The 16031-nt window shown below is 47.4% G+C and overlaps 3 protein-coding genes across 3 annotated transcripts; 2 read left to right on the top strand and 1 right to left on the bottom strand.

Annotated features, from left to right (window-relative positions):
• Positions 1–1092: 1092 nt before the first annotated feature.
• On the top strand, positions 1093–4913 carry LRRC59 (leucine rich repeat containing 59). Its single transcript, XM_054393866.1, has 7 exons — positions 1093–1197; positions 1617–1676; positions 2183–2341; positions 2658–2762; positions 3340–3412; positions 3822–3995; positions 4515–4913. Exons 1-7 carry the CDS (start codon positions 1093–1095, stop codon positions 4757–4759), a joined length of 921 nt encoding a protein of 306 aa, XP_054249841.1. The 3' UTR covers positions 4760–4913.
• A 2194-nt stretch (positions 4914–7107) lies between these two features.
• EME1 (essential meiotic structure-specific endonuclease 1) lies at positions 7108–11094 on the bottom strand. Its single transcript, XM_054393779.1, has 8 exons — positions 10425–11094; positions 10217–10344; positions 9932–10024; positions 9385–9506; positions 9022–9157; positions 8679–8794; positions 7646–7835; positions 7108–7284 (listed from the first exon to the last, which is right to left on the bottom strand). The coding sequence occupies exons 1-8, from the start codon at positions 11092–11094 to the stop codon at positions 7108–7110; spliced, it is 1632 nt and encodes a 543-aa protein (XP_054249754.1).
• A 281-nt stretch (positions 11095–11375) lies between these two features.
• On the top strand, positions 11376–14362 carry MRPL27 (mitochondrial ribosomal protein L27). Its single transcript, XM_054393941.1, has 4 exons — positions 11376–11447; positions 13072–13194; positions 13419–13486; positions 13945–14362. Exons 1-4 carry the CDS (start codon positions 11426–11428, stop codon positions 14149–14151), a joined length of 420 nt encoding a protein of 139 aa, XP_054249916.1. The 5' UTR covers positions 11376–11425; the 3' UTR covers positions 14152–14362.
• The last annotated feature ends 1669 nt before the right edge of the window (positions 14363–16031 follow it).

The raw sequence follows: 16031 nt of genomic DNA on the forward strand, positions 1-16031 counted from the left end.
GTGATCCTTCCCCACCCATCTCTGGAGCAGGTCGTTCCCTGGGGCAGGTCAGGCCCTGGCCCTTCATTGCGCTCTAAACTTTGTTGTGGAAAGCTGAGGGATGGGAGGGGTTCTTGCACACGTAGACCTCTTTTCTCAAATTAGAGCTTTGTAAATTCAGCTCACCTTTTGAGGAACTATGATTGGCTCATTCAGAGTTTGGTTTATTTTCTGTGTGGCAAATCCCTGTTTGCTGTTTTGGGGTGCCTTTTCTCTAAGGCCTCTAGGGTCTTGGTTACCCCTGTCCTGAGGTAACGCAGATGTCTGGGTATAGGAAGAGACCTACTGGCAACTAACCAAAGCACCCACAAGGTAGATGTGCTGGAGTAGTGAAAAAATCTTGTCAAGCTTCTATATATCATGATATGCACAGGGGTCAGGAAATTCAAGGTTAGTCCTCACTGAAATCCCATTACTGGGTAATGCTAATTTGGCTTTGCCCTAAACTCCTTCTCTGTTAGCTTGATGACTTTCAGACAAGACAAGGGAGTGCTCTGCTCCTGCAGCACTGGAGTCCTTCAGCCAGAGCAGCAAGATTCACTGCACATTCCACCTGGTGAAGAGACACATCTTGGTGTAAGGGCACAGGGAAAGGGAATGCACCACCCTGAAGAAATGCACCAGCCTGCGAAGAAACGAAAGTTGCAGCATCTACTATTGTAAAATGAGGTGTGGATTACTTGGTTTTTGTTTCGTGCTGGGATTAGCAGTTGTTAAAGTGTTTTTTTTTCATGGGGTGGTGTGTGTCACACCGGTGTATGACTGGATGTAAATCTCACCCACCGTGGGTCCGGGCTGGAGATGATCTTCCCTTCGCGGGACCGGTTCATGCACAAGGCCCCGGACGCTGAACTCCTGCCAGGCTGCCGAGGGGCTCGGGGGCCGCTGGAAGTGCCGTCTGCGGGCGCTCCGCACCGGCAGGTGGCGCGCTCGACCCCGGGACTGGCAGTCCCCGCGCGACGTGGAGGCGGAAGTGGGTCGTGGGGCCGCCGTGAGCCGGGCCGCGCTGCACGCTCTTCGTCTTGGAGCGAGCGCGGAACACCCACGGCCGCCATGTCGCGGGGCGGCGGGAAGGGGCTGAGCCTGAAGGACAAGCTGGACGGTAACGAGCTGGACCTGAGCCTCTGCGACCTGAACGAGGTGCCGGTCCGGGAGCTGGTGAGCCTCCGGCCCGCGGGCCGCCCGGCGAGGACGGGGCTTAGTCCCGAGGGCCTACTCTGCCAACTCCAACCTTGGGCTGCGCAGGGGAACAAGGCGTGCGCGCGGGGCCCAGACGTGTGCAGGGGAGTCAGATGTGCCGACCGTGTTTGTGACCCGGCCTGTAGGTACCTAGAACTGCAGAGGAGTGTTTCGTGTCGTGTCGGACGAGCACCTCCCGTTGCTCACAGCGATTTCACATCTCTAGGTACTGCCTTTAGACCCAGAAATGGATCAAGGTGTAATGTGCCCTCAGAGGCAGCCGTGGGAAGATGGACAGACTGATGCGGTAGAAACCGCAGAGGTTGAAGCAAAACCAGGAGGTGTTTGAAGGTTCCGGGAGTACCTAGGGTTGATTTAGTGCTTTGTTTCTCTTTCAGGCCACTCTTCCAAAAGCTACTATATTGGATTTGTCCTGTAACAATCTCACTTCCTTGCCGGTAAGGTGCTAGAGAACCTTTTTGGGGATGAGTCTGCTGGAAGATACTTAGCAAATATAATTGGTGCTTCAGTAAAAGTTCATCAGGAGATTTGGAGCTGGCCCTTTCCTGGGGTGGCTGAATAGCTTTGCTGTCCGTGTGATTGGGTCAGCACTGGTGGTGGTTTTGGCTGAGGCAGGAAAGAGAAAAGGGTTGCACAGCGTGAAGGTTGCAGAGTCTTCCTGGATCCCTAGGTGAATGCATACCTGTTTCATCAGCAGAGGACACTTGGGTGTGCTTCTGTAGTATGGCCACACATCACCTTGTGTGTTTGTCTTACCTATGCCACTGTTTCCTGCCTCCATCTCTTGAGGCAAAGGAAGAGAATGAGAATGAGTTATTCTTTGTCACAGTTCTGTAGTAACTTAAGAATTTGTGGCTTATGTAAGGTGGAGGCTATGTCCACACGCTGAGGTTCTTCTGTAAAGGTGCTGACAAGTTTTTTCTGGGTTTTGTTTGGGTTTTAGTCAGACTTCTGCAGTTTGATGCATCTGGTGAAACTGGATTTGAGTAAAAATCGGCTTCAGCAGCTGCCCTTGGACTTTGGCCGCCTGGTCAATCTGCAGCACCTGGACCTTCTGAACAACCGTTTAGTCACCCTGCCAGTCAGCTTTGCACAGCTCAAGGTAAAACTCTTTGCTGGGCAGTTATGTAAACCTTTGGGATGCAGTCCAGGGTCTTGTGATCCTTCTCAAGTTGATTGCTCTGGTAAACCATCCATCCTGCTGACTACCCATGCCAAAATTCAGCTGGCTCTGCACCATAGCTCAGTGGAAGTAGTCTCACATCTACTGGAAAAGCTTCTGCTCAAGCTCTCTGGTTTTCTTACAAACCTGTTTTCATTCATGTAAAAAAAAAATAGTTCTTTGCTTCTGCTAAGGATCTCTTAAATTCCAGGTTTGCTGTGGTGTTACAACCTCCCCTTATCGTCCCTTTCTGCAGAATCTGAAATGGCTGGATCTGAAGGACAATCCGCTAGATCCTGTCCTTGCTAAAGTAGCAGGAGACTGTCTGGATGAGAAGCAATGTAAACAGGCTGCTGTCAAGGTAAGGAATCTGCTTGTATACTATTTTTCCTTACTTGGCTTTGGTGGTGGTGGTTCTTTGTCTTTTTGCTTAGCAAACTGGGTGGGTGCTGTAGCGGCAGTTTGAAGTTTCTTCTGCCACTTCACTGGGCTTCGCTACACTGACTTCACTGGTTCTGTGCCTGTAGAGAGCAAACGCTGGGCTGAGTAGGACTTTTTTCCATTAGTGTAGTTAAGAGAGTACTAAATGCTGGTTGCCAAGAAAATGGAGACATAATCAGACAAAACAATCCATGTCTAGCCTTATAGTATAAAAATCTCCGAGAAGTTCTGGCAAACTGTAGGCTCATATCAATAGTGGTGTTCTGTGATCCTCTCTAGTTTGCCACGTTTGCTTTTTAATGGAAAAGTCTGTTTCCTAACTGCAGAGATTCACGTGTGTACACAGAGATACACAGAGATGTACCTGTAGGCGTAGGTCAGGATGGGTGGTCAGCCCCAGCTAGCTGTCCCAACCTATGTGTCAGCCATTCTGTTTTGAACTAACTGTGCAGTGAGCCTTCTGCAGAGTCCTAGGGTTGTTTTCTTGGACCTTGAAGGTACTGCAGCACATGAAGGCAATCCAGTCTGAGCAGGACCGACAGCGGCAACAGAAGCTCCAAGCAGAGCGAGGTAAGCAGAAGGAGCCTTCACTGACTGCTGAGGTCTGATCTTGGTCCCTCTTAAGCATCCAAAATGCCATCTGATAGATACGTGTAACTGTCAAAGTCTTGAGAACTTAGGGCATAGTGTGTTAGAAGGGTTGCAGGGAGAAAGACAGCAGGGAATAACTATGTGATTTCTTGTCTGAAGAATAGCTACATCTCTAGATGGAATGCAAGATTGGTTAGTTACAAAAAAAAAAAGAGTAGCACAGGATTTATTTTAAGTGAAGCCTAATTTTGAAGGAGCAAAGTGCAAAGTATGTAATATTAAAAAAAAGCTAAAAAAAGGCTTGATTGGTTTCCTCATTCCAGCTGGGAATAGATTAGCAGGCAATAACACTTTATATAAAATGATAACCCTTCCTATTAATCTCTAGAAATGGAGAAGAAGCGTGAAGCAGAACAGCGAGCAAAAGAGGCTCAAGAGAGGGAACTGAGAAAGCGTGAGAAGGCAGAAGAGAAGGAACGCAGAAGACGGGAGTATGACGCTCAGAGAGCTGCCAAACAGGAGATGGAAAAGAAAACTAAAAAAGAAACTGTGCAGCCCCGAAGTAAGTAGTATCTGGTTTGGGTGGGCCTGCATCAGATTTCATCTTTGTATGGGGATGCTGCCAGATTTGCTTTTATGCAGCCCAGGTACTGGGAGATGGTGGGAATACAGGGGAACCTGTAGGATTGGTAAGCTCTACTGCCCTGCCCTTCCCCCTTCATCTGGGTTCCTGATGAAATGCTGAGCTACAAGAACAAGAAAGTTTTTCAGCTGTTCCTAGGGAGAACTTCACTATTTTGAGTACTGAACTGTATGTGCAAAACTAGATCTTATTCCACCAGAAGTGCTTTATACCCTCTCCACTGTTGCCACTGAAACTAAATCTGAAACTTTTCATCTAAACTGTTAGATCCTGAACATCTACTTACTAATCAGAGTTGAGTCATGAAAATTCATGATGAAAGACAACTTCAGTACAAGCTAAAGTATCTTACCTGAACAGCCTGTTTTTGAATGTAGGCTGTTAAAGGTACTTGATTAGCTGCTCATGTTCTCCGTCTTGTCAATGTTCTGGTTACAGAGCCTGCCTCCAGTTCCCGGCCACCTCAGCGTCCCCGGCACAGGCACTCCTGGTCACGGTCTGTGCTTCGGGTCCTGCTCTATGTGCTGCTGTCTGTGCTCCTCGCTGTGGCTGCCTGCAAGCTGACAGAGCTGCGGCGTCAGCCCCTGTGCATCAGCATCAGCACTCTCTTCGAGGATGTGGTAGCTGCCCTGCAAAACCACAAAACCCTGCAAAATATGCTCCAACAGAACTCACAGCAGTGATTGTCCTGGATGGGCACCTGCTTTGTCAGCATCTCCCTCCACCATCTATGCAGCCAGAATTCCTATGGAATTGTGTCCTGATGAAACTGCTTTTAATCAGTCAGCATTGGTTTGCTGGTCCACTCCACACAGAGGAGTTACTATTCAGATCATCTTTGCTGTGCATGTTTCACAGTTGGCCTGTAACTCCCATTATTCACCCACATAAACCTAAACTTAACACCCGTTTACCTCCAGGAAACGGTTACCTAGAGTGTGAGATACAGAATGCTGCCAAGCTATAGGAGTGGGAAAAACAGCCCTTGGCTAGCTAGGTAGCTGTAGCTGTGTCCTGGAGGTGAAAGGTTTTTAATACATATCCATTCCTTGCTCTCGTTTCCATTTGTGCTGAAATTGGTGGCATGGCTGTGTGGGAATGATACATTGAGGCCTTCTTCAGGAGCAGTGGTGTGTGGGATGGCTGTGCATGCATGTGCTGGAGCGAGGCATCTGCTGTGCTATGGAAAGTAGTTGAACCTTTGCAATAGAAATTGTCACAGCAGTCTGTCTGAAGTGGATCTGTATGTTGCTAACGCAATTTTAATTAGGTCTTTCTGAGTACATACAATAATGTTTTTATAATTTTTTATTTATTTATTTTTAAAACCGATTTGACTGCATTAATTTTAACCAGCCAATGCCAGCAGAGCGGCTACGTCTTAGGAAGGGCTTCTGACCCCTCTGCAGGCTGGTTTTGTGTCTGCAAGAGGCAGATGTCCAGGACTTCTGGACAGATGGCAGGCTGACTGCAGCAGTGGCCCTGTGGCGGCATCATCTGCTGAGGCTGATAGGCAGAAAAGGGCTTCAGCGTGGGTCTGTTGGGGTTTGGTGGTTTGCATCTAGAGAAGGAAACTTGCCAGTGCAAAGGCCTATGAATTATTGATGATTCCCTTACAGAGAAAACCAAACAGGAGTTTCTCATATCCTGAAGGGCTTTCTAGTAATAAAATGGAAGTGTATGAATAAAGTAAGGGCAGGTTTCAGAGGATACCCATGCTCTAGACACCACTGCATTAGTCACCAGAATCATCACCTCTTCAGATAGCTGGGATGCCTGCTGATTAAAGTAGTGCCATGAGAAAATAGTACAGAGCATTCTGTACCGAGGTCATCGTGGAAGGGGTAAGCCTTCATCTTTTTGTAACCTAATGGTAAGACTCTGGTTCCCCCAGGTACCATACAGAAAAAAGTGACAGCATGATCAGGCAGGAGGGGCTGCCCATCTCTGGCTTAGCAGCACATTTCCTGAGCTTCCTTGATACTCTCTTGGGCTTTGCCTTTGGTATCTAACTTACCACATGCCCTAAAAAGGTCCTTACTTACTATGCAGAAATATTTGGAAACATGGCAAACAAATTCAAAGTAACATTTCTTCTCTGCAGACATTACTGTGCTGCTTTGCCATCCACACGAGTGGTGCTCAAGGTCACAGATGCCAGGCTAGCATGATCAGAGGCATGTGCTGGCAAGGCAAGGGCTCATGAGTGTCATGGACAGGTGTTTTGATCGACTGAGGGCAGCACAGCTCCAAAGAGTAATGATGCCAGGGGGCCAGGGGTTCATTCATCTCACTAAGTGCTGATGTGAAGAAGGAACTCCTCTGTCCTTGTGTGCACACGGGTGCAAGTGGCTTTGTGGACAGGCAAGCATGATTCACAGTCTAATGAGAAGAAAGCTTTTTATGCCAACTGGTTTAGACTCACAATACCAGCACATATGATCAGATTCAAGACCCTCTACAGATTAAGCTGTATGGAGACTGAATCAGGGAAGTCTAAATTTATAGCTAAAAATGAGTCTTAATTCCTTCCCCTCTGACACAGTGGGAAACTGATATATGTGAGGTAAAATTCTTCCACCTCTCTAGAGCAGGTGCTGGATGGGCAGCACCATGTTGCTTTAGCATGAGGATTTTTCCTACTGGAGAGAAAAGATTACTTTCTACTTTCTGGTAGTTATCTTTTAAGCAGATAACACACCTGTCTGCATTCAAGACAGCACGTTAAGCAGAGATTATTATTATCCCACATTATTTATTTCCGATGAAGACAAATAAACTACCAGTACTGTAAGCGATGTCCAACTCACACTCTTATGGAAGGAAGATGTTAATAATCTTTCTTATGTAAACTCCACAGCCAGTCAGCCATTTTAATCTAATCTGCTACAATGAAGTTTAAAGATTTTGAAGAGTCAAACTAGGATCAATGAATCTATTTGTTACCTAAGCACTTCAGAAGGAAGTTTAAAACAGGTTGCTATATAGCTGAACACCTAAACCAAGCAAACAATTTTCTCATCCCCTGGGGCTACCCAGTGAAATCCAAGTAGATATCAGGATGGTGGGAAGTCATCTGCAGATAGATCCGTCGGGAGAGGTCTGGTCCAACCCGCCGGGAGGTGGCTGTCACACTGTCCCCACGGTGCACAGGGATGTTAGCCAGCATGTTTTCCCGCTCCTGCTCAGAGGAGCACCTGCTGTAAGCCTAAAAGCAGCACAAAGCAGCAACAGCATCACCTGGTTGCATCCACTGCTTAGAAAGAGAATCCAAAGTCTGCATATTTGCCTGCTCTATCCTGTCACAGCATATGCTCAGTTTTCACCTGGTCTCTCCCCAGAGCTCACTGGTGAGCTTACAGACAATGCAGAACCAATACAGCTCCCTCAGTAGTCTGCTCTGTAAAGCCAGAGCAACGGGTGCTGAAGAAGCGGTCCATTCGCTGCCTTACTAAAGAGCTTGCGCAGGATCACCATGTCAAATTTAATGCCAATTAAATGATTACTTCCACTCCTTCCTGTAGCTGGCTATCTGCACACAGTGCTCCATATTCCCGAGGCATCCTCACCTGGGTCAGAAGCTGAGGAGAAGGATATGCAGACACAATGGCCTCGGCCATCTCGAGGCTCACCCGGTTAAATTGTTGTATCTGTCTCTTCCAAACTTCCAACAGACCCTTTCCAGAACAATCCACCTTCACCCCTCCACACCACCTCTTCTCTAAGTAGAAAGAAAACCCTGTCTTTGCTCGCTCTTGCCTAGAGAGAACAAAGGATGGGAAAGACAATGAAGCTGAATTCTGATCTCTGCATCTGTTGTCACAGAACCATTTCTCACTCCATGCTCTTACAGACACCATGGGCATGAAAGTAAATGCTTAAAATGTGATCCCCTTTTCTCTACTTGCATTAACAATTCCTTTGGTTAAGACTCAGATTTCCTGCTGAAAGAAACAATCCTGGTTTTGGAAGCAATCCTGAGACAAGCCAACGTGCATACAAAGTGGTAAATAAGAATTTATTTTCTGCCAACCATAATAAAACATTTTAATGTTTAATGTCACTTTTAATGACATCATGTCTCATTGATGAGATGTAAAACACAGCAGCTATTGTGACAGGAATGCTAGGATTGTGTGAGGATTGTGTGCTAGATTATGAGTCCCACATTGCAGCTATTGCAGTCCCACATACTGCTGTCCTTCCTTATCAATGGAAGCAGCTAAATGGTTCATTCTCAGTAACATGTCTCTTGGTTACAAAATGAAAAAAAGCTCCTGCTGCAAGAGCCCAACCCTACTTGCATTCCCTTCCCACTCCTGCTCTCCAGACTGAGAGCAAACGATTTGCTTGGTGTCAAGTGAGACTCCTATGGGACACCAGGACTGTTCCCACCCCTGCCCATGCAGGACCTCAGTTTCCAAAAGCTAACCCTGTGCTGAAGGAACTGCATCAGCAGCTGCTCTGTCTCTCCTGCTCCTTTGAAAGCTATTACACTGTGTTGTACTGAAGTTCAGCCATGCACCTGCTCCACCTTCCCAGTAACTGTGAAAGCGCAGCCTCTCCAAAGGCAATACAACCAAATCTCATCTGCTTACTCACTTGAATGGTGCTTCAGCTACAGCTTTTGTGAACATAGTGGCAAATTCTCCAAGCTCCTCCCAGCTCTCAAAAAAGGTAACTTGGACCTGTTTGTTCATCTGCAGATCCACCAAGGCCTGTAAACAAACAAATGGAAAAATTCATCTCACATCAAATTTCACTGTTGTTTGAAACGAGAGTCATGTAACATCTTGCTAGAGGACAAGAATGTTGACTCTCTCCCCGTTTGGGAACAGTTCATTTAAGGCACTGAAGTGTTTTGGAACAACCTGTTAGTTGCCATCAATTTAGCACAATGGTAGGCAAGAGAGAGTGGCTGCACATCTGTTCTAAAGGTACTCACTTCTTCCACATCCATTCTTGTTATCTCCAGGTCAGAATCCTTAACTTTCCTTTTTCTTGTTTTCTTCTGTTCCACTTCTTGGTTTCCACTTGCTGCTGCCTGCTGCAGTCTCTTTTTTGACCGAACTCTGAGGGATCTAACAAGAGCAAAGTAAGACTGGGAGTTCATGATCTTCCCCAGGTATTCCCCATTGGTCACTGTGGTGACAGGCTGGACAGCCCCTTGCTTGTTTCTATATAACAAATAGTGGAGCAGTTCTGGGTGGGAAAACCGCTTGTGCTCCAGTCTTTGCTAGAAGTAATTAATGTAATGGCATTTTTCAAGACCAGAGACAACACAGAAATGTTTGGAGGGAAGTTTAACCTGAAATAATTTTCTACTCCAACTACCGCTAGTGCCAGAATTTTCCCAGGCATTTTATCCATCACATGAGCTACGTAGCTCTGCAGGGTCTCCTTCTGTCCTTCTGTGAAGCCCTGAGCCTTCTGTGGAGATCAAGAGAAAAACAAGAGTTAAACCATTCTGAGGTACACATGCCAAGTACAGCAACCTATGGCTCTGATTCTGCAGATGACAAAGTCTGTTCGTATAGCTCTTCAGAGGCAAGCAGGCAACACTATATCCAGTATAAAGTTATGGCAGCAATAAATAAAAAACAGTCCCACTTGATCTGGCAATGTTACCTCTTCAAAAATCTGTGAAAAAATGTAGTTAGGAAAGAAAGCTTGTCAGAACCTTGCATTATACAGCCCTAGCGTCTTTAATCCATTAATGGCTTCTGAAACCAGATTTCTAGTTTACTGGAACCATGGCTCCATCCCACATAAAAACCTTCTTGCTGTGAAGGATGACAGACACCACCCTTCCAGCAAGGCACATTCAAGAGCACAGAAGCCATAAGCATTCTCACTTCTTTGTAGTTGCGAACCATGGACAAAAACTCCTCCAAGCGATGCAGAACCAGGACATTTGGTTCTTCTCTCCATTCATCTCCTTCTTCCACCTGTTCAGATATGAAAACAGCCAGACAGAGCAACAGTCTATTTAAAATTCACTCAAACCAGTAGTCCCATTCAGACCTTGGAGGCAGGGAGAAGATTAGAGGGTGCCTACTTGGGTTGCTAAATACAACTAATAATGAGCACAAATACCAGAGGAAGAAAGGGACAAGAACATCCAGATTCTGCTTGCACACCTGAGATGATACAGTCTTCCTCCGCCAGGTGATGCTGCAGGGAACAGCTTGATTTCCGACCACAGAAGAATAATTTGCAGCCTGCAAAGCATTAAGGACCCATCCACTGCCATCTACCTGAAAGAGAACTGAAATTGGGGCATGGTTCAGGCTTCCACAGAGAGGAGACAAGTCAATATGGGCAGGTGCAGGCTGTGAGGTCAAGTACCTTCATCTAGCACCACAGTTATGTATTTCTGGCATTCCCCTGGTAGCTGAGCTTTCAGCATCTTGGCAACGGCCCTCTTCCTCTCCTTTTCCTGCTCCTGCTGCCTTCTCTGTGCTTCTTGCTCTTTCCGCTTCTGCTGCGCAGCCTGTCGGATTGCCTCCCTTTCCTTCTGACTATATTTTGGCTTTTTGTGGCCGGCGGATGTTTCTGGGCTTGCTCCACTTAGCAGGAGCTTACTAGGCTGGTCTGTGGAGTCAGATTGAGAGGCTGGCACTGTGCACAAGGAGGGCCTCTCAGCATTGTGTGTGCCATCTTGGTTGCCAAAGGGCACATCTCCAAACAACAGGTCTTCCTGGGGCCCTTTGCTGCCAGGTGCCAGCAGGCCACCGCTACCACCTCCTGCATCGTTCAGCTGGAGGGGCTCAAAAGCCGTCTTTCTTTTTGCTTCCACCCTCCTCTTGATCCTCTCAGGTAAAAGGATGACTTCCACCTCCTCCTCTTCGCTTCCACTGCTTACCATTACAAATGCTTCTGCCACCCTCACCACCTTGGGAGCAGGAGACAGGGTGGGCCGGAGGTCCAGCTGGCCGGGGGGTGGCTGCAGGAGGGAGGCTAAGGTAGGCAGCTCCTCTCCGTCGCTGTCAGCAGACATCGACTCGCTCTCTGCCATCCTGCCTTTCCCCGCGCCGCTGAGGGGAAGCTTGCGCGGAGCGGCGGGTCACCCAAACCCGCCCGCGGCGGACTGCGATTGGTCCGACCGCGCGCACGCTCCGCTCCGCCTCCCCTTTCTTCTCCTCCTCCTCCCCTCCCTCCTCCCTCCTCCCTCCCCTCCCTCCTCCCTCCCCTTCCTCTTCCCTCCCCTTCCTTTTCCCTCCCCTTCCTTCCCTTGTCCCTCCCCCCTCCCCCTCTCCCTCCCCCTCTCCCTCCCCCTCTCCCTCCCCCTCTCCCTTCCCCTCTCCCTTCCCTTCCTCCTCCGCCCGGAAAGGGCGGTGACGAGGAAAATGGCGGCGGTGCAGCGGGCGTGTGAGTGAAAGGGCGCTTCGGGGGAGGCTTTCTCCTTTGCCTCAGGCCGTGGCTTGGCTGAGGTGGTGCTGTGGGATAATGGACGTATTTCAGGCCCTAGCTTTACAGCATCGCGGGGTTATTCCGGCGAGAAAGTGGTTCATAGTGCAGCCTACCCCTGCTGAAGCAGGGTCGGCTCTGAGGTGGGGCTGAGGTCCTGAGGGCTTTATCCCTTCCGGACTCTCAGATCTTCGGGGATGGGGACTGCCTGCGCTAGATAGAGATCAAGCAGTGAGGGATTCTGCTCTCTCCTTCACTAGTCTGGGGCCTTAAAAAGCCTTTTGTTTAAGTCTGGAAGTGTCATAGGCAGAAATATCCTCATTGATGCTTTGATAAGACACCAGAATTGTGAAGTTTTCCACTGATTTCTAACGTGACCTCGATCGAGTTGCAAACTCTTAGAGAACCACTTTTCCTCATGTCTGATTTTCTAATTTCAGTTTTTTATTAGTATTCTGTCATACAACACAACGTGTAACCCTGGAATCAGCCCGTTGTGATTTTTTTATATATAAACATGAATCTGACTATAACTTTGTAAAATTTGCGTATATGAAACTGTAATTCGTGTTTGCCTTTGCTTACTTCCCTATTGTTTTTCAAGTCTCAGAGCCTTTTACTTAATGGGAAATCTTCTTAAATTAATGGTTCTTTGAAGAACAATTACCCTTTTCAGAACAATATTTCTAGCTCACTGAGTATCTCTGGTAATTTAGTCAGGATTAAATTAATCCACTGATTTTACTCAGGTTAGGGAAACAAAACTGTTATGATAATGATTCTTACACACTAACCTGCTGCTTACGAGGCTCAGGATTCCTGTGTGGCCTACCCTAAGTCATCCTACTCTGGAAGGGGAGTTGGACCTGGTGATCTCTTGAGGTCCTTTCCAACCTCTGATATACTGTGATACTGTATAGAGGGATCCAGAAAAAAGGGATTTCCCTGCTAACTGCACAAAAGAGGAGGTCAGGTTTCTTGATAAGAAAAACAGTGTTTCCTGTCAGTGTCTCGTTTAAGGAAATTGTTGTGTGAACATTATATTGTGCTCTAGAGAAAATCAATGTCTGTAACAACTTTTTTACTATTCCTTGACTTGTCATGATTGTAATTCAAAGACTTGCACAAAATGCTTCAATTAGTGTATTCAGGATAGCAGTAGTTAGCTTATATATTGTCCTGAATTGATGTAATTTGTAAGATTTCAAAACATTACTGTGCAAGTAAATGCTATTCAAGTGAAAGGGCAACTGAAACAGATCACAACTTGTGTTTTTTCAGCTATAGAAGGCAAATCTACAGCAACCACTAACCTCTGTACAGTGTTTTAAAAGGCCTTGCTGAAACAGGAATTTGTGTTTGTGCTTTAACGTTGCCAAGAGTTTCCTCCTTGGGCAGCAGCAGTGTTTGAGATGTAGCTTCTTTGCAGGCTGTGGTGGTCTAATTGTAGTTTATTTTGAAAGTATTTTCCCTCAAAGCTTTCTTTTTTCTGCAGTTGTAAAGTCTGTCTTAACAGACATTCTTTACATCTGAAAAACAGCAAGCATGTACTTTTCAGTTGACATTGTTCTTATTCCCAACCCAGTTCTAACTGCTCATCAAATAAGCCTGGTCACCATCAGATGTGCTTCTAAGAAAACTGGAGGCAGCTCAAAAAATTTAGGTGGCCGCAGCCCTGGGAAGCGCTATGGATTTAAAAAAGTAGAAGGTAGGTCTAGGTCTGAGTGTCTGCCAAGTCATGTTTGCATTTCACTGGGTTCTCAACAGCTTCTGCTCTGGTTCAGGTGTCATCAGATTTTGTTAGGTGCTTTTGGCATTTGAAATAATTTTTTCTTAGGAAATTCCCACAAAAAGCTGAGTTTTGTAAGTCCTGGAACCAGGGCTTCAGGGATCTCCATTTCTCTGCAGTCTGACTCTGTCACTCTGTTGCAGGTGCATTTGTGCATGCAGGCAACATTTTGGCTACACAGAGGTTGATACGCTGGCATCCAGGGGCTCATGTAAGTTGTTTTCTGTCTCTTCCTAGGTTCTGAAAAGAATAGTAGCCTACAACAGAGTCCTGTTCTCAGAGCTTCTGCTCATTCAATCTCATTTTGAATGCAGTTTCCTGTATTCTATATAATCCTGAAATTGGGTTTAATTGCATGGTATTTAATAGTCAGAGAGCCTGGTTGGAGTCACACTTCTGGCCACGTGACTCAGGAAAAGTCTGAAAGCTACAGATACCCCCAAACACACCACCTGCGTGCTTGTGCTTCAGACTGAAACATTGATCTCCTCTCTTGTAATGAGCACCATAGCATACTAATTGCTAGAAGGAAGTAGTGTGGGTTTCCGTTATGTTAAAATACAATCAGATGCCATTGAATCCAGGCTATCAAATAAAGCAGACCAACACTCAGATCTGCTTTAGTGGTGGAACTCCAGCAATTAATTTCTAACACCACTCTTCTTCGAGGTGGGGATGGGCCGTAACAAGACGCTTTATGCCCTGGAGGATGGGATCGTGAGATACACCAAAGAGGTCTACATACCTCCACCCCGCAGCACTGAGAGCAGGGAAGTGATCTGCCAGCTACCCAAAGGAGCAATTCTCTATAAAACCTTTATCAATGTTATCCCTACCACAGAAGTAGGAAGCTTTAAACTCGTCAGCATGCTCTGATCCTCCTGTATGATGTAGGGTTGGACAGGAAGGAGCAGCTGGAACAGACCACTCCAGCTGGACTGGCACCTGAAGATGTGAATATTCTAACTCTGGAGATACCACTTTAGGACTTTGTTTTCTTGCTCCTAAAGTATGTGTGGTCAGTGTCCAGACACTGGAATTACCCGATGGCATTTGTAAGAGTGTGTAATAAATGCTGTGAGGGCTGCTAAAGGTCTTGCCTGTTCACAGAATGTGTTACTTAAGTTCTTAATACTGCAGAGGAGGACAGATCCTTTTTCACTTGCACATAACTGCATCTGAGGAAGGTAGATTTCTCCTTTTGTTAAACTCACCTCAGTGATAAACTCGGGTATCTGAAACTCAGGTATCTTTATTAACCATGAGGCAAGTTCACACTTGTAAAGCTAACTCATGGCTAATTTTAAAGTGTCTGGTAAGCTGCACAGGCTTGGGGTGGTAGTGGAAGCTCAGCAGCTGGAAGCATATCAAATCTTGTCCACGGGTGCCTCAGTCCCATGTGGCGGATACTAGAGCCCTGCTGTGCTGGCTGAGTGGCAGCTGGGAAGGGCAGGCCAGTGCCCTTCCCTCGCCTCAGGTCACCGGGCAAGGAACCACTCAGCTCTCATCCTGCCCCACTCCTGGGGACAAAAGGCTGGGCTGGGCTGAGGGAGGCATGTACTCATTCATTATCTTAGCTAATTAACACTTTACTGTAAGGCAGCCTGTGCCTGCAGGCTGCTTGCTGCCAGCTCTGACATCTGCACAGAAAACCAGCGCAGCTCCTGCTGCTCAGAGGTTAAAACACAAGGGGGACCTGGACTCCAGCCCTCGCCTCTGGGTGCACATTCCTGGTCACTCACCCTCCAGCCCTGGGCTGAGAAAACAGGACAGTCTGGTATTGAGTCACCTATCACCCAAGTGAGCAAGCTCCCCCTCTCCCATGACCCCACCTCCTGGTGCCCTGGATGAACTTGCACATGACAAATCTCTTCCTACCCCTTCCAGCGCACGCTGCAAAAACCCAACACACTGCACCATGGAGATACAGATATACTTGTGGTGATGTTACATATTTAAGACAATTTTACGTAATGCTTCTGATAGTTTTTGGCATTGTCCCCTACAGTGGAACCAGACCCTGCATAGCCCCTCTCACCCTGCATTCCTCCATAGCCCCAGAACGCAGTCCCTGAGGGAGTGCATGCAGGAGGGATGGGCTGAGGTGCCAGCAGGTATGTGCCCTCACACATCAAGATCTCCATCCCCTATTCATAACACATCCCCTGCAGCACCAATGTCCTTGGGGAAGCCCAGGGCTTTAGAGGAAGATGAAGGATGGCACATAGCTTTGGAGATACCAAAGCCCCAATTGGCCAAGGCTCCCAGCTACCAGCTCCTCCCTTGACAGGATCCAGCTCATCTCCAGCAGTTCCCCTGCTCCAGCCCTGTGCAGGGGCAATCCCCCTTTCCCAGGCTGCAGGCGAGATCTGAAGCATTTTCCCAGTGTGAAAACCAAATCCAGATGTCTCAATGCAGTGTTGGAGGATGGTGAGGAAGGGGGAAGTTCTGCTGCATCCTTTTCCTAGACAAGATGGTGCTTCTTCCCTCTGGAGCTGGGGGGGAAGCAGAAACAAGCAAGGAGCAGATGGAGCCAGACCTCTGTCTTGCCTCTTTGCTTCTTGGCCAGTAAAGCACAGCAGACCCCAGGAGCTTCTGCCGATGTGGGAGAAAAGGTTGTGTCAAGGGGCCATGGCACAGGGCATCCAACTGAGCATTGCAAACTGCTGTCTCATCTGTAGCAGGGCACCAGCCCTCTGACGGCACTTTGTCAGGGGACTGGAGCATCCTTTGTTAAGGTGGAGACAGAAGCAGGT

The sequence above is a fragment of the Indicator indicator genome, chromosome 29, assembly GCF_027791375.1.
Source record: "Indicator indicator isolate 239-I01 chromosome 29, UM_Iind_1.1, whole genome shotgun sequence".
Lineage (NCBI taxonomy): Eukaryota > Metazoa > Chordata > Aves > Piciformes > Indicatoridae > Indicator > Indicator indicator.

Coding starts and splice junctions, on each gene's coding strand:
- LRRC59 (XM_054393866.1), top strand. CDS start 1,093: ATGTCGCGGGGCGGCGGGAAGGGGCTGAGCCTGAAGGACAAGCTGGAC. Junction 2,342..2,657: donor TCAGCTTTGCACAGCTCAAG/GTAAAACTCTTT, acceptor CCCTTTCTGCAG/AATCTGAAATGGCTGGATCT. Junction 2,763..3,339: donor GTAAACAGGCTGCTGTCAAG/GTAAGGAATCTG, acceptor TGGACCTTGAAG/GTACTGCAGCACATGAAGGC.
- MRPL27 (XM_054393941.1), top strand. CDS start 11,426: ATGGCGGCGGTGCAGCGGGCGT. Junction 11,448..13,071: donor GGCGGCGGTGCAGCGGGCGT/GTGAGTGAAAGG, acceptor TTCCCAACCCAG/TTCTAACTGCTCATCAAATA. Junction 13,487..13,944: donor GCTGGCATCCAGGGGCTCAT/GTAAGTTGTTTT, acceptor CTCTTCTTCGAG/GTGGGGATGGGCCGTAACAA.
- EME1 (XM_054393779.1), bottom strand. CDS start 11,094: ATGGCAGAGAGCGAGTCGATGTCTGCTGACAGCGACGGAGAGGAGCTG. Junction 9,158..9,384: donor GGAGTAGAAAATTATTTCAG/GTTAAACTTCCC, acceptor TGCTCTTGTTAG/ATCCCTCAGAGTTCGGTCAA. Junction 7,836..8,678: donor GTAGCTGAAGCACCATTCAA/GTGAGTAAGCAG, acceptor TGTTCTCTCTAG/GCAAGAGCGAGCAAAGACAG.